Source organism: Aptenodytes forsteri, unplaced genomic scaffold (genome assembly GCF_000699145.1).
Source record: "Aptenodytes forsteri isolate BGI_AS27 unplaced genomic scaffold, ASM69914v1 Scaffold325, whole genome shotgun sequence".
In the NCBI taxonomy this organism is placed as follows: domain Eukaryota; kingdom Metazoa; phylum Chordata; class Aves; order Sphenisciformes; family Spheniscidae; genus Aptenodytes; species Aptenodytes forsteri.
Genome location: NW_008795575.1, coordinates 179,394 through 203,372, shown reverse-complemented (window position 1 = coordinate 203,372; position 23,979 = coordinate 179,394). Strand labels below are relative to the sequence as shown.

The 23,979-nt window shown below is 48.5% G+C and overlaps 1 protein-coding gene across 1 annotated transcript in view; it reads right to left on the bottom strand.

The window, feature by feature from the left end:
- Nucleotides 1-1,128: 1,128 nt before the first annotated feature.
- The window catches only part of EHMT1 (euchromatic histone lysine methyltransferase 1), a 74,394-nt gene continuing 51,543 nt past the window's right edge, over nucleotides 1,129-23,979 (bottom strand). Inside the window, exons 15-26 of the mRNA XM_019472843.1 lie at nucleotides 22,130-22,252; nucleotides 19,583-19,684; nucleotides 18,723-18,827; nucleotides 15,755-15,909; nucleotides 14,762-14,929; nucleotides 14,231-14,375; nucleotides 13,178-13,255; nucleotides 11,886-12,001; nucleotides 9,490-9,576; nucleotides 4,952-5,030; nucleotides 1,688-1,863; nucleotides 1,129-1,376 (exon numbers count right to left, since the gene is read on the bottom strand). Coding sequence (XP_019328388.1) covers nucleotides 1,193-1,376; nucleotides 1,688-1,863; nucleotides 4,952-5,030; nucleotides 9,490-9,576; nucleotides 11,886-12,001; nucleotides 13,178-13,255; nucleotides 14,231-14,375; nucleotides 14,762-14,929; nucleotides 15,755-15,909; nucleotides 18,723-18,827; nucleotides 19,583-19,684; nucleotides 22,130-22,252 — 1,518 coding nt within the window. The 3' untranslated portion in view covers nucleotides 1,129-1,192. The remainder of the gene's footprint in view (nucleotides 1,377-1,687; nucleotides 1,864-4,951; nucleotides 5,031-9,489; nucleotides 9,577-11,885; nucleotides 12,002-13,177; nucleotides 13,256-14,230; nucleotides 14,376-14,761; nucleotides 14,930-15,754; nucleotides 15,910-18,722; nucleotides 18,828-19,582; nucleotides 19,685-22,129; nucleotides 22,253-23,979) is intronic.

Here is a 23,979-nt window from a genome sequence, read left to right as displayed (position 1 = left end):
GAGCTGGTGGCATCTGGGATCTTCTCGCTGCGACATGTCCTGTCTGCTGTTCGCCCCAGCCGGCGGACGCGAGTCGAGGTTCTCTATAATATATATATCATTCGCTTTATTTTTAAAAAAAGAAAAACTGATTTTCTTAAGAAGTTAGTGTCTTGTACAATCCCCTTCAACTTTCCCTCTCTAAAACGGCTAATGCGACAGGGCGAGGGAAATCCTTCCACGGATGAACCGAACACTGAGACAGTAACACGGCCAAGCGGCGCAGACGAGAGCTGGTTTGTAACGGAGAAAGCCCGGGAGGGAGCACGGTCTTAGGGGAAGCGTCTCTGGTCGGCTCGGGAGAGAGCCAGGGACCAAAGGGATTGTAAGGACTGTGGGTTTCTTCTCGTCAGAAGAGAAAAAGGCCGGTGGATTTGGTAACAAGGAGGGTATTTGTTAGAAACGCCCTCCAGCTCCTAGGGAAAGGCCCCACCGCAACGTCCTGCGAGATGTGGGAGAAATTCGATTTAAAAAATTGTTAGAAACGCCCTCCAGCTCCTAGGGAAAGGCCCCACCGCAACGTCCTGCGAGATGTGGGAGAAATTCGTGATTTAAAAAAAAAAAAAAAAACAAAAACAAAAAAACACCAACCAAAAAACCAAACAAACCAACAAAAACCAACCAGCAGAACCTGCCCCGAGGCTGTGCCAAGCAAACCCAAACGCCAGCACCTCCCTCTCCCTCCCCACTCCCCCCGGCTTTTAGAAAGAAAGTCCCATCAAGTATTCAAAGTTTATTACAAGTGAACTGGAGATGACTTGGCATGAGCGATCCATTCAATTAACAATAGTCAGAGGACGGGCGGCTCTCCCTTGGCTCTGACAACACTTAGCACATTAAGAGACGGAGGCCAGGACAGCTCGCATGGAAAAAAAACGCAACAGCCACCCCTCCACACGCAACTGTGAAAACCAGCAGCTTTCCAGGACCGGGGAGGGGAGAACAACATCACGGAGGTGGGATTTGCTTTTACTTATTCCTCAAGTAACAGTCGGTGGCACAGCCCTAAGTGTCACAAACCCTTGGCTTTCCTTGAGCGGGTTTTGTTTTTTTTTTTCTTTTTTTTTCTTTTTTTTTTTCTCTTTTAAATGGAAATTCAGACAGTATGCGAATCTATAGGGTTAAAACAAGTCAGTCTCTGGGGAGCGGAGCCTCAAAAGGGGCCGGCTGCTGTGGCAGAGCTGGTGTCGGGGAGCCCGTTTTCCTGCGTGTCCTGGGACGAGGTGCTCGCCTGCCGCTGGGCCAGCGCTGAGCTCGAGTGTTTGCACTTGGGTGAACCGCACTGACAGCTGAAGTATTTGCCTTTGATGTCCCAGAACCTGTCTCCGTAGTCAAAGCTGCAAGAGAGAGACAGAGATGGGGTCACTGCAAAGCAGAAGCATGCAGGAACAAAAGGGACCGTGCATCGGCACAAGACGCCGGGGTCGGCGGTCCTTAGTGCTGCCACACTTGGGGTTTTTTGCAAAGCTTCAGGGGATGGAGCGCGTTTGCGGGATCCCCGGGGGACCCTGGGGACACAGCCCGGAGAGCAAAGGGATGGAGTGAACCAGCTCGGGAGCAGCAGAACTTTTGTCCCTCTCCACCCGGTCCTTCCCCGAGCGAGGCGGCGGCTCCCTGTTGGAAAAGCAGCCCCGGGGACAGCACTCACCCGATTTCTTCTCCAGCTTCTATATGCCTCGTGCTGAAGAAGGCGATCCTGGGAAAGCGGAGGTCCTGATGCGACATGAAGACTCGCACCGGGATGAGGTTTGGCTCACAGAGGTGGTTTATAAAGCGGCTGATGTTGCCATAGAAACGGGCATCTATGCAGTACACCTCTCCATCCTAGAGGAGAAACATTGCATCTTCCATTAGATGAGGTTGGGTTTAGTATTATTACTGCTACTTGTTTAAATAAAACAAATGACCGAACTATTGGTCGTTCCACTAATACTCTGGAGAGCTTCAAGAAGAAGAACAACCGGGGCAGGACACCCACCGCAGGTTTAAAAGGACTAAACACACACACTCTGATATTCAACAGTACCCTGAAAATACAGTTTTCTGCACGGCACTCTGCCCCCACAAGCCCAAAGACCTTTTACGATGCTCCTGACACTGGCTGGCACATCAGTTCTCCTCAGCCCTGCTCTGCCAAAGCACCAGTTTGGCGTAGCGGGATTGATGTCTGGTGCAGACAGACACCTTATGGGTAAAAGCCACCGGATAGGGGAACAGGCATCTGTTCTGTCCTCTAATTGAACATGACAGCTAGGAAACACAAAGCCAGAGCCTTGAGAAAACACAGGTTTTTGCAGATAAAAGAGAAAGTGAGAACACAGAAATTCCCTTTCCAGAGAGCAGTAATATTTTGTTTTCCTTGAAAATAAAAGAAACCCCCCCAGGGCTTTTTTATTCCAGCAGAGAATGACTGTGCAAAGCAGAGACTTTAATTACAGAAGCTAATTTCAGTTGCAAAGAGGCCAAAAGCAAAAGGATCCATTAGCCGTGCTCAAACTCCCTTTTGGGCAAGCACCTTGCAATTGCTAATGGATGAACCGTGCCAGATCACACCGCCCGACTGGTGCAGGAGCCCAGGGAAGATGTCCCGAAGACTGGGGGAGGCGTCACTCCACATGGTCCCGTATCACACACAGTGTCACTGGCTCTGATTTCAATTTTAAGTAATTCCCATCACCCTCTCACTTTTATCCATGGAAATGCCACGGTTGGTGAGGACATCACCCACTACCACATCTAGTGACCGTCTGGAAAAAACTGAGCTCTCCACCATACAAGTCAAGACGTGTTTCTCGAGAAAGGAGCCTCAGCAGCATCCTCACTGTGAAGCTGCTGAGGAGGACAAGCCCCAAAGCAAACCGCTCCCCACCTTGCTACGAGGGTATCAGGAACATAAGAGTCACACGGTGGCAAGTAGAGAGGAAGAGGAGAAACCATGAACCTGCTCTGGGGCGAGATGAGTCTCCTCAAGAGTGGGAAGGCACCAGGGTTTCTTGGAAGAGAGGAAGCCCAAAGAAAGCCCCTCCTGCCTGCAGGCAGGCAGGGGTCACACGGAGGCAGCAGCGTGCAGCCCCGACCGCTGCCTCTCCTCGATGGAGCACAGCAGGGCCACGCACGTGAGCAAGGACTGCAGAGGATGGGCCTGCGCGTGGGAAAGGAGTGGCTTAACACAAACAGAAAGCAACCACAGCAGCTAAAACTCAACCTCGTCTTTCCCAGAAATAGCCTGTTTTTTCCAGCTCTCCAATAGAGAGACAAGCAAACTATCCCTTTAACCAGTGGAAGCCCAGAGAGCATCTGTCGTGCTGTGTCTCCCTCCCTGGAAACCCAGCAACGGCGGTTAAGTTTTGGCTGTTCGATGTTCGTCCCCTTTCAGACACGGGACGGGATGTGACTGCAGGACCCGGCACGCTGAACGATTCACCATGCACGTGGCCTTGAGTGACAACTCAAGGTACAGGGACATCAGAAGTGACGTCCTCACCACTCTCTTTCACTACAGCACAAGCCCATCCAAGCCACTCCTTCAAGACACACCAGGACCCCAAGGCTGTCCCCTCCCAGGGTTGGGGTTCACACCCTTAATAATTTCCCATCACTCAGGAGGCCACAGGACCCGGCTGGCTCTGCCCTGCCCTCCTCCACCCATCCCAAAGGGCTTCTTTTAACAATCACTCGATGACTTGGGTGCCTGGTTTTCTACAGATGCACCACTTTGAAGACACCATGAAAAAAGATGACGTGCTTGCACCTGTACTTAGGTCTCCCTCCTTGCTTCACTGAAGGCTTGGTAAGAGCAAACGCAGAGGTTCTCCCTCAAGGCAGCCAGCCAGGGGCTAACCTAAAGGCAAGGCAAGGCCCAGGCAGGCTCTTGCTCATAAATGCACAAAGTCCCTGCTGCTTTTCAACTTCTTAATAACAGTTTGACCTCCCTGTTTTCAGACTGACTACAAGACTCATTACTTGATCTTTTTTTCAGTTGTTGAATGTGTCACTTTAAAACTCAAGGCAGCCAGCCAGGGGCTAACCTAAAGGCAAGGCAAGGCCCAGGCAGGCTCTTGCTCATAAATGCACAAAGTCCCTGCTGCTTTTCAACTTCTTAATAACAGTTTGACCTCCCTGTTTTCAGACTGACTACAAGACTCATTACTTGATCTTTTTTTCAGTTGTTGAATGTGTGTCACTTTAAAAAAAGAAAAAAAAAAGGGGCAAAAAAATAAAACAAAGCTTCTTTGTCACTAGCTGATGACAGAAACAAGACAGACACCGTTTTACAGCTTTCCTTGGAAGCCACCCCACTTCTCTGAGTCCCCAGCTCACCTTTCTCCTCTTCTCCTTTCCCAAGGAAAGTCTGAAGTGATGGCCTTGCTTAAAAGCTTTAGATCGCACTTTTCAAAGCGAGGTTTCTGCTCCGAGACAGCCTTCCGCAGAGCAGCGCGGGGTAACTACCAGAAGAACAAGCCTCAATCCCTGCCAGGGTATCTGATGGATGCCTTTATAAGTGAATGGGGTTTTTTTTCAGTCTTTCAGCTCATTTTTTTATGAGGAACTTATGGAGCTGCCAATCAACACAGTTGCAAGCCTGCATATATACACCTGAGTATCAAAAATTGAACAACTGAACTCAGTATGCCCAAACGGTTTTGACAGAAGAGCATCTTGCATCAAAACTGGCGTGGGCAGCACGTACCGCGGTGGCCCAGGGCTGCTGGGCTCGGTTACCATTTTAACAAACCCTAAGCCTTAACCTCAACCACTCTATATTTTGAATAAAATGCAGCCAGGATGCGGTCCTCCTCTTTGCAGGCTTTCAGATCGTGCCGTACATCAAGATGGAGACAAATATTCTCCTTGCTCTTTTGGAGAGGCAAGACCTTGGGTTTGTCTCGTTAGATACCTTCAGATACAGTACCTTGTTGTCAAGGTCGAAGAGGTAGGAGTCCTCTTCACGGACATCTGCCTCGGAATCAGATATCAGCTCACCAACGTACCTGCAGACAAACAGGAAAGGCAGAAATAAGATGCTCATGCAATCACAAGCTTGAGTTTAAACACCTCTTTCTGGGAAGAGGGAAAGAAAGGGATACAGCCCAGCCACAGATGGCAACCCGCAGCCTTAGCAGTGCAGGTCATCTCAGAGCCACCCGGGCAAACTCAGCTTTGCCAACTTAGAGCAGCTAAAATCTGGCTCCAAACTCCACCTTTTCAGGGCAACACTTTTAGTATTAAAAATGAAGTCTTACTTCCAACAAAATTTACTTTTTCCTGAGGACTATGTTTCCTTTTGCAAATCTCTTTGTTGACCAAGATCAACACATTAATCCCATTCTCCTTATGTTCACGGTCAGACTCATGTCTTGGCTCTCCTATACACCACTGCAATGCTTGTGCTGTTTACATCCCAAAGAAAAATGTTTGTGTCTGTCCTTCCTGTATTTTCCAGGGTATTTTGACCAATTACATATGCTACATACCTTAAAAAGTTTTGTTTTAAAAGTCTTAGGTCTAACCTAACCTGGCAGGATCCCTGGAAGGATCTAAGTTTCTTTCTCAATCCCTCTCAAACCAGAATAAATCAGAGCTGTGATCCAAGTAACAACCACCTTGTTGTAAAACCTGGTGCAAAGCAGATTACAACCAGGTCCTCCAAGCACCGTGAAGCACGTGCTGCTTGGCCTGGCCTGCTGAGAAGGACTAAATACACACACCACCTTTCACACCCCAGACAGATGCTGGTTTTGATGCAAACCCCCTTGTTGCAGGAATCCCCGCTGCACTGGTGTTCCCCCATTTGTCTCCCCGTCTCCATCTTAAATGGTTTTAGACTGCCCAGGTTCAACATTTCCTGCCCTGACCTGCTTGCAACCAAAGAAAGAGACACAACAGGAGAGGTACTGAGCAAGAGGGAGGAGACGAGAAAGAAGCAACAGCGCAGTAGATTCTGGTATGTAAGTCTTCCAAGCCTATAACACAATGCTAATTAATTATAAGCAAAGGATTCACAATACAAATAAATATTCTTCGCAGCATCAACAGAGACTTCCATCAGCAGCAGCCATTATCACAGCATTCCTCTGCAGCTCTCAAGGCATTTTCGAAGTGTTAACCAACCGTATCCATTTCCCCCTGTGGCTCAAGGAATCATTTAACTCCAGGGCTGGGGAAGAGGAGAGCCACGAAACATTAATCTGGAGAGGACCCACGCACGCTGTGACAAGGGATCATTTGGCTGCAGTTCTCAAATCGGAGTGATCTGGCCAAGTCGCTCTGCCAGAGCAGGAGGCTGCCGCCGCAGGTGATCCTCCTGTTTGCCCCCACCGCATCTCGTTATTTATTAAGCGCTCCCGTAAGGCTGCAGCATTACTGGAAATCACACGCTCGTTGGTGACCTAAAGCAATAGGAAGATGATGGCCAGAGAGGGAGAGAAATTGCTGTAACACGGCACAGTAGCCAGCAGCAGCTGAGAAACAGCTGAATAATGCTGCACGGAGAGGCACTCTGCTCAGGGACAGCCACTTCAGGTTTACAACTCAGTGAAACAAAAAACCCCACAATCTAATTAAAAATTGTTGTTTCGACGTTCCTTTAAAGACTATTCTTGTAACTCATTTCCTTTCCAGAGCTGCTTACCAATACAAATGGTTCCCTAATTTCCCAGGTCCAAAGTTATGGAAGGATGTGCAAGAGGTACATTTTCCTACCCAAAAAATAGCAGGGAGCATCAGCCCCTTCATTTAAAAGCTCCCGAAGTCAAGCCAGCATCTTTCTTCTCAGCAAGATGTTCAGCACGCTGATGGCAAGTAACTACATCTCAGAGCTTTACACTGCCACTCATCACCGCAAGATCAGAATGCACTCCATGCAAAAATCAGGACAAGAAGAAGTCCTTAGCACAGGCTCCAGCATTTTCCACGGGGTGTGGGAGACGGGATGCCTGGGGCTTCTCTGGCTGAAGGTGTGGCTAAAATACCTGGCTCGATGCAGATGGTATCTATTAGAGCATCATTGTTTTGTACAGAAATGAAATATTTGGAAACCACCGAAAGAACAGACCAGATCCTCACAAACCTCTGGCTTCTGCATCCCACTAATTCAAAGCCTCTCCAATAAAAGCCCTTAACCAGCTGTGCCATTTCCAGAATGAGCAGTTACACCAACTGACAACCAAGCATGAACAGAGCAGACTCAAAACAACCCACAGCAAAGTCAGCACAGGGGGAGCAACAGCAACTTCTGAGCAGTGACAAATTCGGAGGCCAGGGAGAAACCTGCACATGAGCACGCTCCTGAGCATCTGCGAGTGGCAGAGCCTAAAAACTCCGTGAGAGCCCAGCGAGGCAGGGAGGATGACACTGCTGCATCTCCCCTCGCTAAGCTGCTGCTTCCAGGACGGCGCTGAAGGTACTGGAGGCCGTTAGTAGGAGGGTCTGGAGCAGCTGGGGTCTGGGGAGCCCTGGAGACAACGGTGGGAGGGCTGGCTGGCCACCGTGCTGGCAGAGCCACACTCCCAGCTGCCAAACTGCTCTGAGCTCTGCTAAACGCTCCCTGCAGAAGCTGCTGCGGGCTGCCAGAGGGACAGTCTGCAAGCAGAAATGGAAAGGGAAACCATTTTTGGAGTGATTACAGAGAAAAGTTGAAAGATATCTGAAGTACGGAGCGGGCTGAAAAGCAGTATGTGTGTAAGAAAGGCATTTACACACAGAAACAGTCAGTACCAGCAGAGTCTTGCAAAATAAAAGCACTGTGAGAACTATTCCAGATCTGGCCCCCATGCGGGCATACGTGAAAAATTACGAAATAAAAGTCATCCTTACACCAATACAATTATCATCCTTCCAAAGCAGAGTAATAACCGCTGTACAAAGCGACTACCCACTCAGGGCTCTAATCCAGATGTTTAATGCAAAATACTCTTCCACAAGAGCCGATCCCGGGAGCTGCTGTGTGCAAGCAGCCCCCGAGCACTGCCGGCACCGAGGCTTCTTTGCCAGAGGTGAGGAAAAGAAGAAACCAAGTCTATAGGTTGCCCATAAAGAATCACAGGAAGGACATCAGTGCAGCTGGCTTGAGGAGGAGAGAAGGACTGGAGTTGGTGAGTTGAGTAAATAACATGTGTGTGAGAGTGATGGAGACAAGGAGGAATGTGCATGGGCAAGACATAAATTAGCTCAGCTTTTTAGTATGCAGCTCATTTAGATAATGAAGAAGATAATGCCTGCCACTGAAACAGTGTCAGCAGCTCCTGGCAAGGGTGGAGGGAAGAGTTAAGCACGGTTCTGGTATCTGCATCCCATCAGCTCTGATGTGCTCTACAACGCGCCCGTCTGTGTTAATTACACTGTTGCGCAGGGCTGCCCCGTTTCCTTGGGCTGCCTGTTCACCACTGCTTATTCCTCTTGCGTGTTAGCATTCCATTAGGATTTGCCAAAAGTCAGTGCCTTTTTTTCTTTGGGAGCAGTTCACGCACAGGCTCTGGCTCATCTCTGGGCGCTGAACCAGGACACGGGGACCTTTGGTACTTAACAGGAAGCCCCACCTGAAGACAGACTTGAGACGCTCCCCACAAACAGCAGAGTTTTAAGCTTTACCTCTGAAAAAACATTTTATCGTCTGGCAGCTCCTAACATGGAAGAAATACTTGGCCAATTCACTGCGGATTTTTCTTTTCCTTCCCTTTTTTTTTTTTTTTAAATTCTGCAATAATCTTCCTCAATCCCCCGCCCCAATTCTATAAAACATCAATAACTAGTTCTAAAAAACCCTAGCACCTATTTCCATGAAGGGCATGAGTCCAGCCTTATTTAGGAGGTCTTAACTCGCTGTAGTATTGCAATGAAGAAAACATTTTCCAAAATATTTAATAAAGTACATATACCACTTTAAAGCCTAAAATCCACGGGGTTCGATGGCAGTTTTTTCACTTGACATAAATCTGAACATTTTTGTTCTTAAGTAATTTATTGAATCAGGGCCGAAACATGTGCTTAACGCCAAGTGCTTTACTGTTTTGCTGAATCAGACTAAAGCCAGAGCTGTGACACTGGAAAACCTCTTGAGAGGTCAGTATTGAAACAGAAAAAGATCCGGTATAAAAAAGTTTTTCCAAATTGCCTTGGCCTTAAGTGTCCCACATCCACGGTGAACATGTGAGTTGAGCACATTTACAGCATAACCCAAGTGCATTTTTCCCCCATCGCTTGTGTTTCAGAGGGGTAAGAGAGCTGAGCACAGACCCCAGCAAGACGGAGTTGGGTGGAGAAAGCTCCACGCTGTGAGGAAAAGGACAAACAGAGCAGGAAATGGAGTCAGGAAACCTCTGACTGAGGGCAAGCAGCTCGGCTTGATGCCAATTTGATTTGCGTGAAAACCTCTCCTTGAAGAGGAGCAAGCCATCCTGGCCCTCTGGAAGCGATGCGTTTGCGGGAGCTAATAAAAGCTGAGTAACTTACTCGCACACAAAGGTTCCCAGTGGAATATCTTGCATTGTTCGCACACCCCAGCCCATCTTTTGTGTCCGATAAAGCTGCAATCGAGTCCTGGAAAAGAGGAAACGAAACCACGTTAACGGCAGCACTCCACAGAAAGACAACGAATTTTCATAGAGAAATGAGCAAAAAAACCAGCAACCTTCCATCAGCACAAACTCAAAGATGACTTCAATATTCACCCCCCCCAGTTCTCACGCTGGGTACGCTCCACTCCCACTGCTGCTCTGAGCGTGCGGGCAGATGCTCGGATGGGAACAGCCTGGGGACAAGGGACGGGCGCCCAGCAGCACCTGGTGAGGTGCACACCTAGGGACTGGACATGTTCAGGACTGGGGAAGAGGGTACGGGACTGGATGCTCTGTGTGGTTACGCCGTTGATGATTTACATGTAGAACACTAGAATCCCACCACCGGCATTTGTTTTCCCTTCCATGCACACACCCGGCACTCGGGGGAAGGCAGGGAAGGTGGAAGGGGACTTAAGGCAGCGTAGCTCTGCAGGGAGGCGTGCTGCAGGGGGAAGGCAGGGAGCTTACGGTGAATTAAGAACACCTTGAGCTAAGTGCTTTGATCCCTTTGCCCTCTGCTGAGGCCGGTGCATTTAGCAACTCCATCATATCCAGCTCCCTGGCTGAAAGACAAGGAAGAAACGCTGCAACTTGAAACTTCTTGGTGTAATAGCTGCTCTGTGGAATTTTACTGATGGAGTTTATAGGCAGAGAAACAATCCTGTAAGTCATTTTGCCTCCTGCTCAGCCAGAACTTGAGTTAAGTGCAGGATGAACAGTCTCCAGGGCTAGGGAAGGCTCGCTCTGTCCCCAAGGGAACCAAAACCCACTCTCAGCAACGCTGTTATCGGAATAAAGAGAAATCCGATGCTCACCTTAACTTCACCCTGTTGCTTTTCCCAGTACTCCTCTCTTCTTCCCTCCCCCATTCCCTCCTTGCACCGTCAGCTCAAACCAGGGGCTGTGCATTTTCTCATATTCGCTCACAGCTCCTGGAGCCTTCACCAGGGCAAAACATGACGTCATGTTAAACAGGTTATAAGACTGTATTTCAGGCTTGGGAAGCTCCCCCATGTTTTGCCTTGTCCATCACAGCAGAGCAGAGAGCCAGGCTCGGGTTCAGGCTCTGCTGTCGGGACCGACACCAGCAGCAGTGGGACCGCGGTTCCAATCTCAGCTTCCCAGTTGAGCTAGGTCAGCCTGCCAGATGGAAACGTGTGCACTGCTGAGCGGAGTTAATTTGGAGCAAATCTGATAAAGGAAGCACTGAAAATGGAGCAGGAACACCCATGTGTCACGCTGCAGCCCAAACGCAGGAGGTTTCCTCCGCTGACTCCCCAGGGACCTCAAGTGCAGCTCTGCCAAGCACCTGACCTTAGCGCCAGCTTCCCGACAAAGCCGCTCTCCCAGGCTCATGGTTCGGTTTCCAACCCTTCCCGTCTTCAGAAAAATACTTTAGCAAGGCAAAAATGCAAAAGCAACAGCTCTAGCTGTACAGCTCCTAAATAAACACCCACACAGGCACCGGAGCTCTGGAGCTTGGCAGGGAAAACCAGAGAGGGGTAAAGTTCTGTTGAAACGCATCGAGCCTTTTCCTTACTTATTTTTAACGTTGCAAAATGTCATTGAAACTACAAAGCTTGCAAAAAAAGTGTTGTCAGTACTACAAAAACTTCGCAAAAGTCTGTTTTCCAGTGGGATTCCTTTGAAGTTTGTCCTGATACATTTAGTGCAGTGGCAAACTTCTCCATAGCAGAGGTCCAAAACAAAACATTTACATTTTTAGTCTGGCACCAAAATCGTAACAGCCTAATCTGCAGCAGTGAGGCCAGCAGGTATTCAGGTATCCAATTCAGGGGGAGTCATGCCAGTAATTTGGAAATTTTAAGCAGCCAAGTCTGGGCATGCTGGCCTATATTTCTAATATAGACTGCTAACTTACAAGATCTTCTCAATCAAAGCTTTGCAGTTTCTGTTGCTGTTGTTTTCTTCACAGATCTCTACATGAAAAGTTGCATCTAGGCTGTTTGTGCAAACCCACAAGCCATTTCTATGTTTTATGGTCAGGCTGATGAAAGAATGCCGCAGTTCCCACGTGAAGGCGGCAGGGGCAGGGTGCAAATATTAATTGAGCTCATCAACCCACTGCCGCTTCATTCCCACCGGCAGCACACAGGAACCCACTTGCATCCCACCACTGCATGGTGGCACCTGCCCCAACTTCTGTATCATCTTGGGAAGTCCTGGGTTTTGTGGGTTTATGAGTGAGCTGAGACTAGAGAGCCAAAAAGCTCATGAGTTTGCTGTTGGTCTTGCCAAGGTAAGCTGCGTTTGGATCCTCCTTCTCACCTGAGCCCATTCTGCACCACCCGGTTCCTACAGGTTCGCCAGCACGAGCACGCATGATTACACTCAAAGATCAGCGGCGGCTCAGCCATGTTGAATTCAGGCAGGAGTCGGCCGTCCTGAAGAGGAGAGGCATTCAAGACTGGGTTAGTTGTCTATTCCTGTGACCCCTCCAAACCAGAGGGAGGCCAAGAGCAGAAATTCCTGAGTATAAAAACAGGCCAGAGAACCCCAAGGTGGAGGCATGCCCCGACCTCCCCAAAACCAGCGTCAGACCTCGACTTCTGCAGTGGTTTTCCTCTACCCCGAGACTGGCACACTCGCCACTATCACCGACAGCTGATAAACAGCAAGACACCGTCTAGATTTTTGCTGCCTGACATCACCCTATGCACCACCAAAAATAAAATCTTACAGTGCTGTGCAAAAAACCGGTGTGCATCGTCATTATAATAATTTTGCAGTGCTGGAGGGGAGAAGCGGATGCTTAGTCTGTCTCTGGAATAAAGCCTAAACTTCCAGATTAAAAGGCCAATATACCCAAGTTCTGTGAAACACATTATCTTCCCAAATAACACTCCCCAAAAAAGCTACAATTCAATTATTTACCAACCATATAGGATTAAGGAAGCGATAGATGCAGTTCATCATATTTAACAAATTCCGCTTTTAGGGTTTGAAAGATGTAATCACCTATTAACATGTAAATAAAATGACTACAAAGCAATGAAAGATGCCAATATTCCCCCTGGGAAAAACTTGCAGAGATTCACAGAACTTCTGATCTTAGCAGAACCTGTCCAAATATTAACCTCAAAACCTCCCTGGAGGACTGAAGCATACTTAACCAAAACAAACCAAGCTTCCGGCAATGTTGTGGTTAAAACACCTTTACTTTGCCTTCATCCAGAAGGATCATAATAAATAAAAGCAGGCAAAAAATCTCTCTACTACCCTCCCCTTGTTTACATATTACGGCATTTCTATGTTGCTCTGAAATAGAAGCTGATTTCACGCATGGATTATTAAATGCTCTGTATCACATGGGTATAATTAATGGCTCAGTTGGCATGACAGTAACACAAGTAAGTAACACTAGAAAAGCTTCCCTGAGTACGCATTTTGTTATTAGCACATACATCTCAAAGCTGAGACTACAACTTCAGGCATTTTAAAACAAAAAGTAGAGGAGCTGTGCAAGGAACTGTTTTCAAGGTACTATTATAAACCCTGAACTGTGCAAAGTTCAGCTCGCAAACACTGGTCTAACCCAAGAGGAGGTTCCGTGTCCTCACCTTATCATACCAGCAGCGCATACTGAGTTGGCCACACATGCAGTTACTGGAGGAGCAGTCGTCTATACATACGCAATACTGGAAGAGAAGAAAAGGGGTTATCTCCACGCTGCTCACACACAACTGAAAGAGCAACTTCTGTGACTGGGTCAGAAAGTAAACCACAAGTCTTCGCCTTCTCCTGCTGCAGCTCGTTAGCCAGAAAGATAACCAGCCTCATGGGTTCAGTGGCATTTTTACCCCATTCCTTATTTGTGTGTGCAAGGAACGTCAAAAGATTCCAACTTGCAGGAAAGGATCCCATACTGAGCCACCTTCATTTCTCATGAGAGGATGTTCCCCTGTGTTACTAACCTTCCTCCGTGCCCTATGAGCTGTACTCCACGCTCAAGGACAAGGAAAGCTCCAAGGAGGGACCAGAGCTAGGAGATGATGCAACATGATGTCTCAGTCCTCCCCTGCTGCTTGCCTCTTCCCACATGGGTGCTCCAGCTGGCTGCTTCTCCAGCACTCCCCAAGCCAACACGGTCCCACCACCAGCTTCTGCACAACAGGGCTTAGGCATGGGAAGTTCACTTCAGCCATCTGAGAGCTGTGCCCAGAGAGGGGTCACCCTCACCCTATGCTTCCCCACCTCTGCTTTCACAACCCAGCCCTTCAAGGACTTCCAGTATCACAATAAAGACCTTGGCCTGGATGCTGCAGTCAGTAGGAAGCCAGCATGAGGAAGGTCTCTCAACAACTCACTAACTCTCCAGATACAGAACAGAGGAAAAGGATAAAGGGGAGCCACATCAGCCAGCACCAGATGGCTGATGCTACAAGCACACAGCTGAACACAGAGGTTAGCCTAAGTCTCAGGAAGGAAGAAAAGCATAATCCCATCTCCTAGAGCAAGAGCTGGAGTTTAGGACTACAGCCTTAGCTGGCAATATTAGGACTAGACATTCCCATTTTGAATGCAAAACCTGTTCTGAGGTGCAGTGCACTGCAACATCCCTGAATGCACACACCAGGACAGGAAAAAACACGTGGGTGCACATGATCCCTCACCTGTAAATGAGTGATGTTTCTATCAATGTCCATTGGGGAGGTGACGCAGTTCTGCGAAACATATTTGTAGTTGCTAGGACAAGGCTCACTGTCCACTGAATTGACGCAGGGAATTGGGATACGCTCATAACCCCGGGCAATGTCTCTGTCAGTGGGAGAAAGAGAATTGTCACAGAAGAAAAGCTCCCTTGACCAAGGGGCCATTCAAATGCCATCCTGGGGCAGAACTACTGTCTTTGATCACCAAGCATTCAAAGCCTGAAAGCAATTCAGGCTAGAACAGAGTTCATTTTTTCCACCCTGCCTTACAGATTGTTCTTTGTGCTTGTGAATATTTCCATTTGGAGGATGAATTTACAAACCACAGTCTGAATCAGCATGTGCTTAATTCTTGCTAAGCTCAAATTGACCTTCACACCAGTTTAAAAAGCTAAGCATGCACTTACAGTCCTCTCTTAAACTAGGCCCCCAGCCTCCCCTGTGCAAGGGCTCTATTTCATGACCCACAAGCAAAGCCAGCCAGATTCTCACCTGCTCACGACCTTCTCTATCTGGGCAGGCTTGTCAGTAGATGATTCTTTGAGAGTCTTGTTCATCTGTAGGGCCACCCAGACCTGAGAGTTAAGGCTGGAGCACTGGAGTGGAGTCTCACCCTCCTTGTTCTTTAGAGTGACATCCGAGCCACGGGAAAGAAAGAGACTGCAAAACAGCAAGAAAGGATAAGCATCCCCCAAGAAAAACCACGCGGGGGGAAAATGAGCTGAATCACATCCTCCAGCCAGCCCTTAAGGGATAAGGAAGAATCTGTAGTAGTGAATAATCACCTGAGTTTTCTTTATTAAGCATGGTTCAGTGAATCCTTCTACGTGAAGGTGCTGGCAGAAGCCACAGACTGGAGCTCTAGGCACTCACGAGAGCTCTGGGCAAACCTCGCCTTGCTTCAGGCATGACAAATACCTTGCTGGTACCAGCCTAACTTCAGACGGGCTTGAAACTCTCTCTGGCAGGGAAAGATATGGGGTGGGAAGAGTAGGCTGGAAATGGAAGAGTCCCACGGGAAACTGGTATTGGACTTGGCCCATGTTTATATTCACCAGCTTTTGGTGAGTACACATGATGACTTTATTCATAGCAGCGATGAAGCAAAGGAAAAGCCCTGTTATCATATTATGCCAGGCTAGTTGAAAAAAAAAAAAAAAAAAAAGAGCTTTAATCAAGGATGCCTGACGCCTTTCTGCTGGGAAGCTCAGGCTGAGCACAGCCCCTCAAGCCCTCTGCCCAAGACTCCAGGACCACCCCATGTTTTCTGATCTTTTTTACACCAGCTCTGGCAGCAGCTAGTATTTCGGACCCACTGCCCCTAGGAGCGGGGCAATAGAGAAACAAGCCCTCCATCCCAACGTTTTTTTGTGCTTAAATGCCAAAGGCATTTCAAAGGATCTCCCGAGCTTGCCAGCCAGCACTCAGAGAGAAGGGAGTGACCAGGGGAAGGGAAAGAAGCAGCGGGGCTGGAGCTGTACTTACACGACACACTCGTAGCGGTTCTCTCTGGCTGCAATATGCAGGGGCGAGTCCCCGTGAATATTCACTGCATGTAAATCACACTTAGCAGCCAGCAGTATCTCCGCTATGTCAACACAGCCAGAAAAAGCAGCCCAGTGCAAACAAATATTTTCCTCCTGGAGGGAAAGAAAACAGAGTAGAGGCTGTTTAGTGCATTAAAACCCTATCGCTTTGGGACTTCACCATCCTTAGCTCTACACCTGCAGCATTCAACATGTGGCTTGCAGTCTCCTTCCCTACATTGCTCCTTCTGGCTGGGACTGCCAGGGCGGGCAGGGAAATCTCCACGCAGACAAGCAGGGAGTTCTCACTCCAGCCGCCTCCGTGCACCGAAGACGGGGAGGCTGCACACAAAGCGGTCCATCGCCTTCCTTATACACGCAGGCAAATCGTCTGTCTCTAAGCCACAAAAGTCTGGATCAATCCACGAGAGAGGTGACAGACAAGAACAAACATGCTAGAAAAGGCTAGAAGATGAGCTTCCCCAGCCCAGACAGACAGGAAAGCTAGTGTGTCTCCCAGTGCTACAAAATTTAAGAGAAAAAGAGCACAGCACAAGCTATAGGGTATATGAAGGTGCTAGAAAGCAAACCACGAGTCACAGGGAAAGCAATCAATCCGACTTCAGGCATCTCTTAAATACTGTATGTACTCATCTCTCACTAGCAGCACTAGAAATAGCTGAACACTCATCTTTTTGATGGAGATATTTTAAGCGATGATACTCTGTTTTCTGTTACAGTGCAATTTGCAGCACACTTCGAACCCTTCCCCATGACAAGCTCTAAAGACGTCGATTACAACAGCGCAATGATAGTAATGATCACCACTTTTCTCTTGATGGAGATATTTTAAGCGATGATACTCTGTTTTCTGTTACAGTGCAATTTGCAGCACACTTCGAACCCTTCCCCATGACAAGCTCTAAAGACGTCGATTACAACAGCGCAATGATAGTAATGATCACCTAACTTTTCTCTTTTTTTTTTTTTTAAAGCAAAAATAAAGCACATCTTTTAGCCATCGCAACTTAACTTAGATCATTCCTTAAATGGGGAGGCTATTGACATACACCAGGGAGTGGGGAGACTTCTTTCCATACGGCTTCTGCCTCCCATTATGGTAACGTCTAGAAAAAAAACCCTAATCAGCATCACGTACCAATCTACAGAAAAAATTTGTCCTGTCGATTGCACAGCACATGCTGCTGCACAGACAGGTTACAAACACCTAGACTCGCTGCTTTGCCCTGCATCGGCTATTGCCTAACAGCAGCATAATTACAATCAAAAGCATTTCTCCCGGAGTACGATGTTTCCCAGCACAAGTGACATTGCTTCTTAATGACCGCAATCAGGAGACACCAAATGTAGGTACAGTAACGGATATGCCATACATACATCTGCTAAGAGGATATTTTTCTTTCAAGTAAATTGTTGACTGAGCTGATTTGATTTTCATCATTTAACGTGTGATCTTGTAACTGGTAGCCAAAAAGTATCCGTGACAGATCAAACAGGTTAGTTTTGTTCAGAGTCAGCGCTAGGGCTCTGAAGCAATGCAACAACCCAAAAAGCCCCCTCTCTCGCCTTGACTTTTGCTTTTAGGAACAGTATCAGATCCAGATCTGCCTGGGAACTATCTAAGCTACCAAGGAAATAGAGGCTCCAACCAAGAAGGGGCTTTCAGACTGGGGACAGCGACTCCTTGGGAACAGCTGGAGCCTTTCTGAGCCCCACGAGACAAACGTGCCAACACCTACCCCTGCTAGCACCTAAGACACAAAATGAGGCATTTAAGGAGACAAATACAAACCAGCTGCTTATATCCCTTGGAGTCAGAAGAGCACTAGGAGCCTGGGACAAGAAAATACATTGCCATGAGGTACGCTGGACGGTAAACTGATGGCAGGGTAGGTACTTTGCTGTAACAACTCTGTGCAGAAAGCAATGAAGCCAGTTACCCCTCATTTATCAAACTATCTCACATCTACAGGCCAAAGCCTGGAATAGCTCAAACACACCCCGGTTCACACCGAAGCTTGCCTTGCAGGTACTTCTGGGATTTCAATATCCTTAGAGACAGAAAGGAAAAAATGAGAAAAACACTATTAAGAAAAAAAGAGGAGCAGTGCTGATATAATGAGTCTCCTGAACAGAAGCCTGGAAGCTCTCTCCTTTTCTCCCCAGTCATTTGCCTTGTATCTTCTCTGTTTACTTGAAAATCACAGCCCGACACGCAGCACCGCCAGGCCCACGGAGCTCCCAGGGACTCCACCTGGAGTCAGACTCCCTCAAGTACAGAGTATGTCCCGCTCGAGTAGGATTTACGGAGGTGAAGAGCAGACCAAGAGCCAGCTCCAGCACGCTGAGCCACCAGCCTGGGCACAATCTGTCCACAGTGGTGGCTTCGTGCCCGTTATGCCTAGGAAAAGCCAGGCTTGTGATACTTGCTGGCAGAGCGTCTGCACAATCCATCTGGAAAACATGAGTACGAGCTTGTGCCCCCCAAAAGGCACGCAGGATGGCCCTAACCCATGCCCAACGCACACCGGCCCGTGACCAACGTGGAGTTAGTAAGTCTGGACTCAAGGGGGATCTGCCTGGTGCAGCGTCCAAGTGGCAGCATGGCAGACCCACGTAGATAAGAAGAAGCAAGGCACAGAGCTGACTACAGCCTGCAGCATGACATACAGCATCCTTATGGGCTATGTCAGAAGAGCTGGAGGAAAAGGATTTCTTGCCAGCTTGTAAACTTCTTCCCAGAATACGGAGGAAAATTCCCCCACCAGACACTGCCCCAAACCACCTGCATCAAGGGACCACCGCACCTCCCTGCACTGAGCCCAAAATCTGCCTCCTTCGGCTTGTTTGGTTTTTAAACACAGATTGTGGCTAATTTCTGAAACGGATTCCAGGAAGAACCTCACATTGTCACGGATGTTGATGTCTGACCCCTTTGCAAGCAGCAGCTTCACCAGCTCAATATGCTTGTACTCAGTGGCCCAGATCATCGGCGTCCAGCCTCCATCATCCTGGGGAGGGAAAGGAAAGGGTGAGACACGCAGAACGGGCACGACGGTCTCCTGCTGGCTTCACAAGCCCCTTGGCAGCCACAGCAGGGTGCACCCTGCCTGGGAGCCACAGACCCCTTCCCTCCCCACGTCTGCCTCATCACTCTCCTTGAGTCTATGCTGCTGCAGGGAGAGGTCCCTCAGGGTCCTGCAGAGCCCAGCATGATTCGAACCAACATGCCTCAGCAGCCTGGAGTTTATTTGCAGCTCAGCACACTGGCAATGGATCTCCAGGGCGTTCAAATACAGCTGACTGTCCAAACAGCACAACGAACATCCAGCTTGTGTAAAAGCTCTTATAAAGATCCCTGAGCAGCCTGGGGGAGCTGGCCTTCCCCCAGATCAAGGAACCCTGATGCAGCGCTGCCTCGCCCAACGGCAACAGATAAGCTCTGCGATGGCGAGTGCCAGGCTCGACCCATCCCACAGCATGTCCATGATCCCACCCTTGAGCAACAGGCTCCACCAGCAAATTCAGGGTCAAGGAGAAACTGCAAATCAAGGCACACAGAAGGGAAGTTTCCATGAGGTCAGTGGAGGGGATCACCTTCTCTGGCAGACTGGGATGCCCACGGCACTGTCGTCCTACAATGTTTTTCAGGTGCCCCCCAGCAGCAGGACTGTATTTGAGTAACCACTGCGCAGACAGCACGCTGCTGAGACTCGGGTCCCTGACCTGAGAAAAGCAGCTGCTGCCCCTCGCAGAAAGGCCTCACCTGGCAGTTGACATCCATCTTCCCGTTGGAGAGGAGGTACTGAACAACGTCGTAGTGCCCCTTCTTGGCAGCCAAGTGCAGACACGTGGAGCCCTCCGCGTCCTGGACACAACCACAGAACAAGCGCTCAGGGGATATCCCTTCCCAGCATTTCCTATGTCTGCATGACAACACTGATGCTTAGGAACAGCAGAGGAGTTCATGGACAGAGCAGAGGACTCCAAAAGCCACCAGCTCACTGCCAGGAGGGAAGAGAGCAGCAGCAACCAATGCCGGCACGGAGCAGAGGGAGCTTCACACAAAGCTCAGAGGTGCAACCCGTGCAGCGTAGGAGGCTGCAAGTGCAAAGGCTATGGGAAGAGACGCCTTTGCGAAGCCTAGGGAAGGTACCAGCCCCAAACCCTGGCAGACTGATGCTCCCCTTCCCCAAGAGACCCTCTCCAACTCTTCTCCATGTGCTGGAGAGCCAAGGAGAGGCAGAAATCCCTTACAGAGGCAGAGCTTTCACTTTACATCAGAAAAGTAGCCTTGTCTCAACCTGAAATGCTCCATTTATAGTCTTTTTGCTGTGTTTTATTAGCACAAGGCCTTATCCCAGCACCTGGCAGCAGAGCAAAGGGGTGTCCTGCACAGGGGCTATGAGCCTCCCGAGAGGCCAAGTCTCCAGCGTGCCTGCAGCTGTCTGCCGAGATAGGAGATAAAAAAATTACTGTGAAGGTTGAAAGGAAAAATGCCTTTGGGAGCTGAGAATACAGGGTCTGGTGGAGATGGACAGTCTGTGAGTCATGACGGAGACACTCCCACACTAACACCAAAGATCTCAGCGGCTGGAGCCTGATTTTTATCAGGCGTTTATATCCCAAGAGCTTAGCACATAGCAAGGCCCAGAGACCAGGAAATAAGGAGGAGGAAATGAAAGACTGAAAACTAAAATGACTCCTTCCTGCTGAGCCCCTGGAAGCAACGTCAGAGGTGAGAGCTTTTGGATGGAGCCGAGCGGAGAGCATGGCACAGGGCTAGGGAGCAACCCTCCGAGCAAGGATGGGACGTCTCAGGTCAGGGATTACACTGTGTAGGCTTCTTGGGGAAAAGAAGGGGTTTCTATACCCCCATAAGTGCCTGCCACATCTGAATAATGCCACAGCTTTCCCCTTAGATTAGCATGAGCCAAGTGCAGCTTCTCAACCCTATGGAGAACAGGCATATTTTAATATAAAGTTTCTGCAGGTTTTGAGTGGGGCTTTTTACGTCCTATTAACAGGATCAACAGCTTCGCTCTGGGATCTGAGAAGCCCCCCACACACACCCCCGCCCCATCCTCAGCACCCCCCTTCACCCAGCAGTCCTGCAGGGCCGGGCTGGGCAGGCTCAGCACACACCCACAGCAGTTAAGGTCCGGATTTCTCATCCAAATGGCTGGAGCTGATTTTAAACTGCAATGATGCTGCTTTCAAAAAAATTACTCATTTGGTGCAAGAAACTAATTAACATAATAAACTAGTCTAGACTTCAGACGTGATCTCAGGCTTCTAATTTGCTTTTGCAGGCTCAGGATTTTTTTCCTTCCCTTTACCTTTAGAAGCAAAAAAACCCCTCTTTTCCCTTCCACAGGAATAAATCAGGTGAGAGATGTCTGGATTGTCCAAGACACTTGGGACAGTGGCCAGCATGAACCCACACGTGCCTTTCCTGTCCTTTCCCCCTTCCCAGCTCAGAACCAGGCTCCCAAGGATCCATTTAAGGCTTGGGGTGGGCAGCACTTGATATCTTGTGCAATCCTCCCGGCCCTGCCAGCTCCTTCGCAAAAAGAGCATCCTGGCCCTCCCGTACTCCCCAGCAATAGCAGAGGAGTGCACCAAGAGCAGCAGGTTGTAACAATAAGAAGTTCACGTGGGGAGGGTTCCTGTGCTCCACATAGCATCTGATTTATGGGACTAATAAACGATCTGTATATTTTCCAAGATTGGAAAGCAACCAGAGCATGCTAAAGCACAAACATACAGCTGCATTTTATTGTATTTGTTTAAATTAAAGGGTAGAGTTTAAAGATGGGGTCCAATTTTGCCACTGCAGCGTGACTGCAAGAAACCACACATCAGTCCTTTGGAAAGCAAAGCTTCCTGTGTCATTTTTGCTGGCTTGGCAAGCACCTAATTACCAGCCCATTTTAAAACGTTGCCCCAAAATTCTCATTATTAGAGTCTATAGAGAAGGAAACTCTGAAATCAAACTCCAAATTCACTGCAATGGATTTGTGACATTAATACTTAGTGGCCCCATATGAAATCAAATACCCCCTACATTTGGTGCCACAAACTAATGTAGCAAGTGGCAGCACTTGCCCCAAACTGCTCACAGCCGGGACACTGCACCACTAAAATGATACTACCGACAACCACAGCCTTGCCAAGCCTTCGCGCCCAAGACAAGCAAGTCACAAGCAAGCCCTCTGCCTGTCCACTTCCACCCAGGACTTAAAACTTATCGAGAAAGAAATGGTGGACAGAGGCTTCTTCAGGAGAAAAAGATAAAGGAATAAACTGCTACCTTAGGATCTACTAATGCTCCAGCCTTGATAAGGTATTTCACAGTTTCCAGATGGTTGTTTTCTGCTGCTTCCATCAGTGGGGTCCTCTGGTCTTCAGAGCAGGTGTCTATATTAGCACCAGCCTGTTAAGAGGCCAAGGTAAATACAAGGACAGTTATAATCATTACTGGTTAGCAGAGGAAGGATGTGGGAGTAGAGATTTAGTAGCAAGTTTTTTTCCTGAAATTTAGCCACATTAAGCAGGGGGGGAGGGGAAGAAATAAAAACAGGAAAGAAGGCAGTCCAACCTCACCTGTTTTGGAAAGTGGCACACACTGCCTGCCCTCTCTCCTGCCTTCTACAGCCAGTAACCGGGGCATAAGGAAGCCAACAGCTGGTATTAAATAACTCTTGTTATTAATGCATTTTGTACTGCTACTTTCTGGATATTGTTTGTGCAACAATTCGGAAAAATCAGCCTCCTTTTTCCAGCAGCTTTGTTTTCCCTGGTCTATCATTTCTACGGACACAATGAACAAAACAACCAGCTCTTCCCAATGTCACAAGCAGTAGGAACAATTTGCTGATTGCAACAGAGGTAGGAGCTGTAAAAAAAATCCTGGAGAATGGCTAAGTATTCCTGTTGAAGTCAATGGTAACATTTCTACAGAGGTCTCTGAGAATACGTTCAGTTCAACATGGGAGTGCCTTGGACCAAAATACTACTGTGTCATGCCTGCTTTAACTCTTTGGCTTAGCTCAGTAACCCACCCAATACTTAAAACCAAAAGAAAAATCTCAGAGACAGCACAATTCTTGGCAGCCCACGCACGCATACATACACGCAAAGCACAGGCCTGTTTACAGCAGCGACACGCTGACTCAGGTTCACCTGGCACAAGAAGTTAGCCCCATTGCTTCCAGGTGCCACCCACTGAATGCATTTGGTTTGATTACTTTTAAATAGCTAGAGCTATTTAAACCAGACCAGAGAACAGGCATTTCAAGTTTAACAAGCTGGGGACATTCCCAGCCAAATACTGTGCTACTGCAGTAGCCAGACATCAGGGAAGAGACAAAAAGATGAAGGATTTTGGAAACAAACCGACCCTACTGACACTCAATTCAAATTGTTTGTAATATCTCGCAAATTTTACTCCTTTTACTCATACAAGTCATTCCGTTGTCTTCACGTGCAGTAACTTAAGTGAGCGAGAGCAGCAGGGCAGGCCCATAGCTGCATCTTCAAACAGCCCTTTGAAAGCCTCTGAGTCCAGGTGCTGAAATGCAGCACCCAGTAGGCTCGTTTTCAAAGACGTGGCATTGCTGCTTTCTCAAAAGCCTTTTAGGGTTTCCCAGTCACACAAGGGAAACCAAACATACTTCCTGTCACTCCAGATGATGTATGCCAGTACAAAAAAGAAAAACTAACTTTTTAAAGCCTTCTTTTTTCTTCACATCATTTTGGAGAGGGTTCAACGAGAGCACCCCTATGTCTTTGACCACCTTCCCTCAATTAGAATCCAAAACTCAGACAATAAGCCAAACTTGCATCTTTCCTTCTCTCCTTTTCACATGCGAGGCATTTTTCACATGCGAGGCATCCTGCTCAGATTTTGACAGAAGGGAAGACAGAGTCTGCTAGTTTGCAGGCTCCAGAGTCTACCCGCGTTCATTACAAAGAGCAACTTGGCAGCAGCTTGCAGATCACCTGGAGTCTGCCAGCAGTCAGCCTGTGCTGGCACATCTGGCAGCGCACTGCTCTGCTGCGTGTGCTTAGGCATTGCCGTGGTTTAACCCCAGCCGGCAACTGAGCACCACCCAGCCGCCTGCTCACTGCCCCCTCCCCGGTGGGATGGGGGAGAGAATC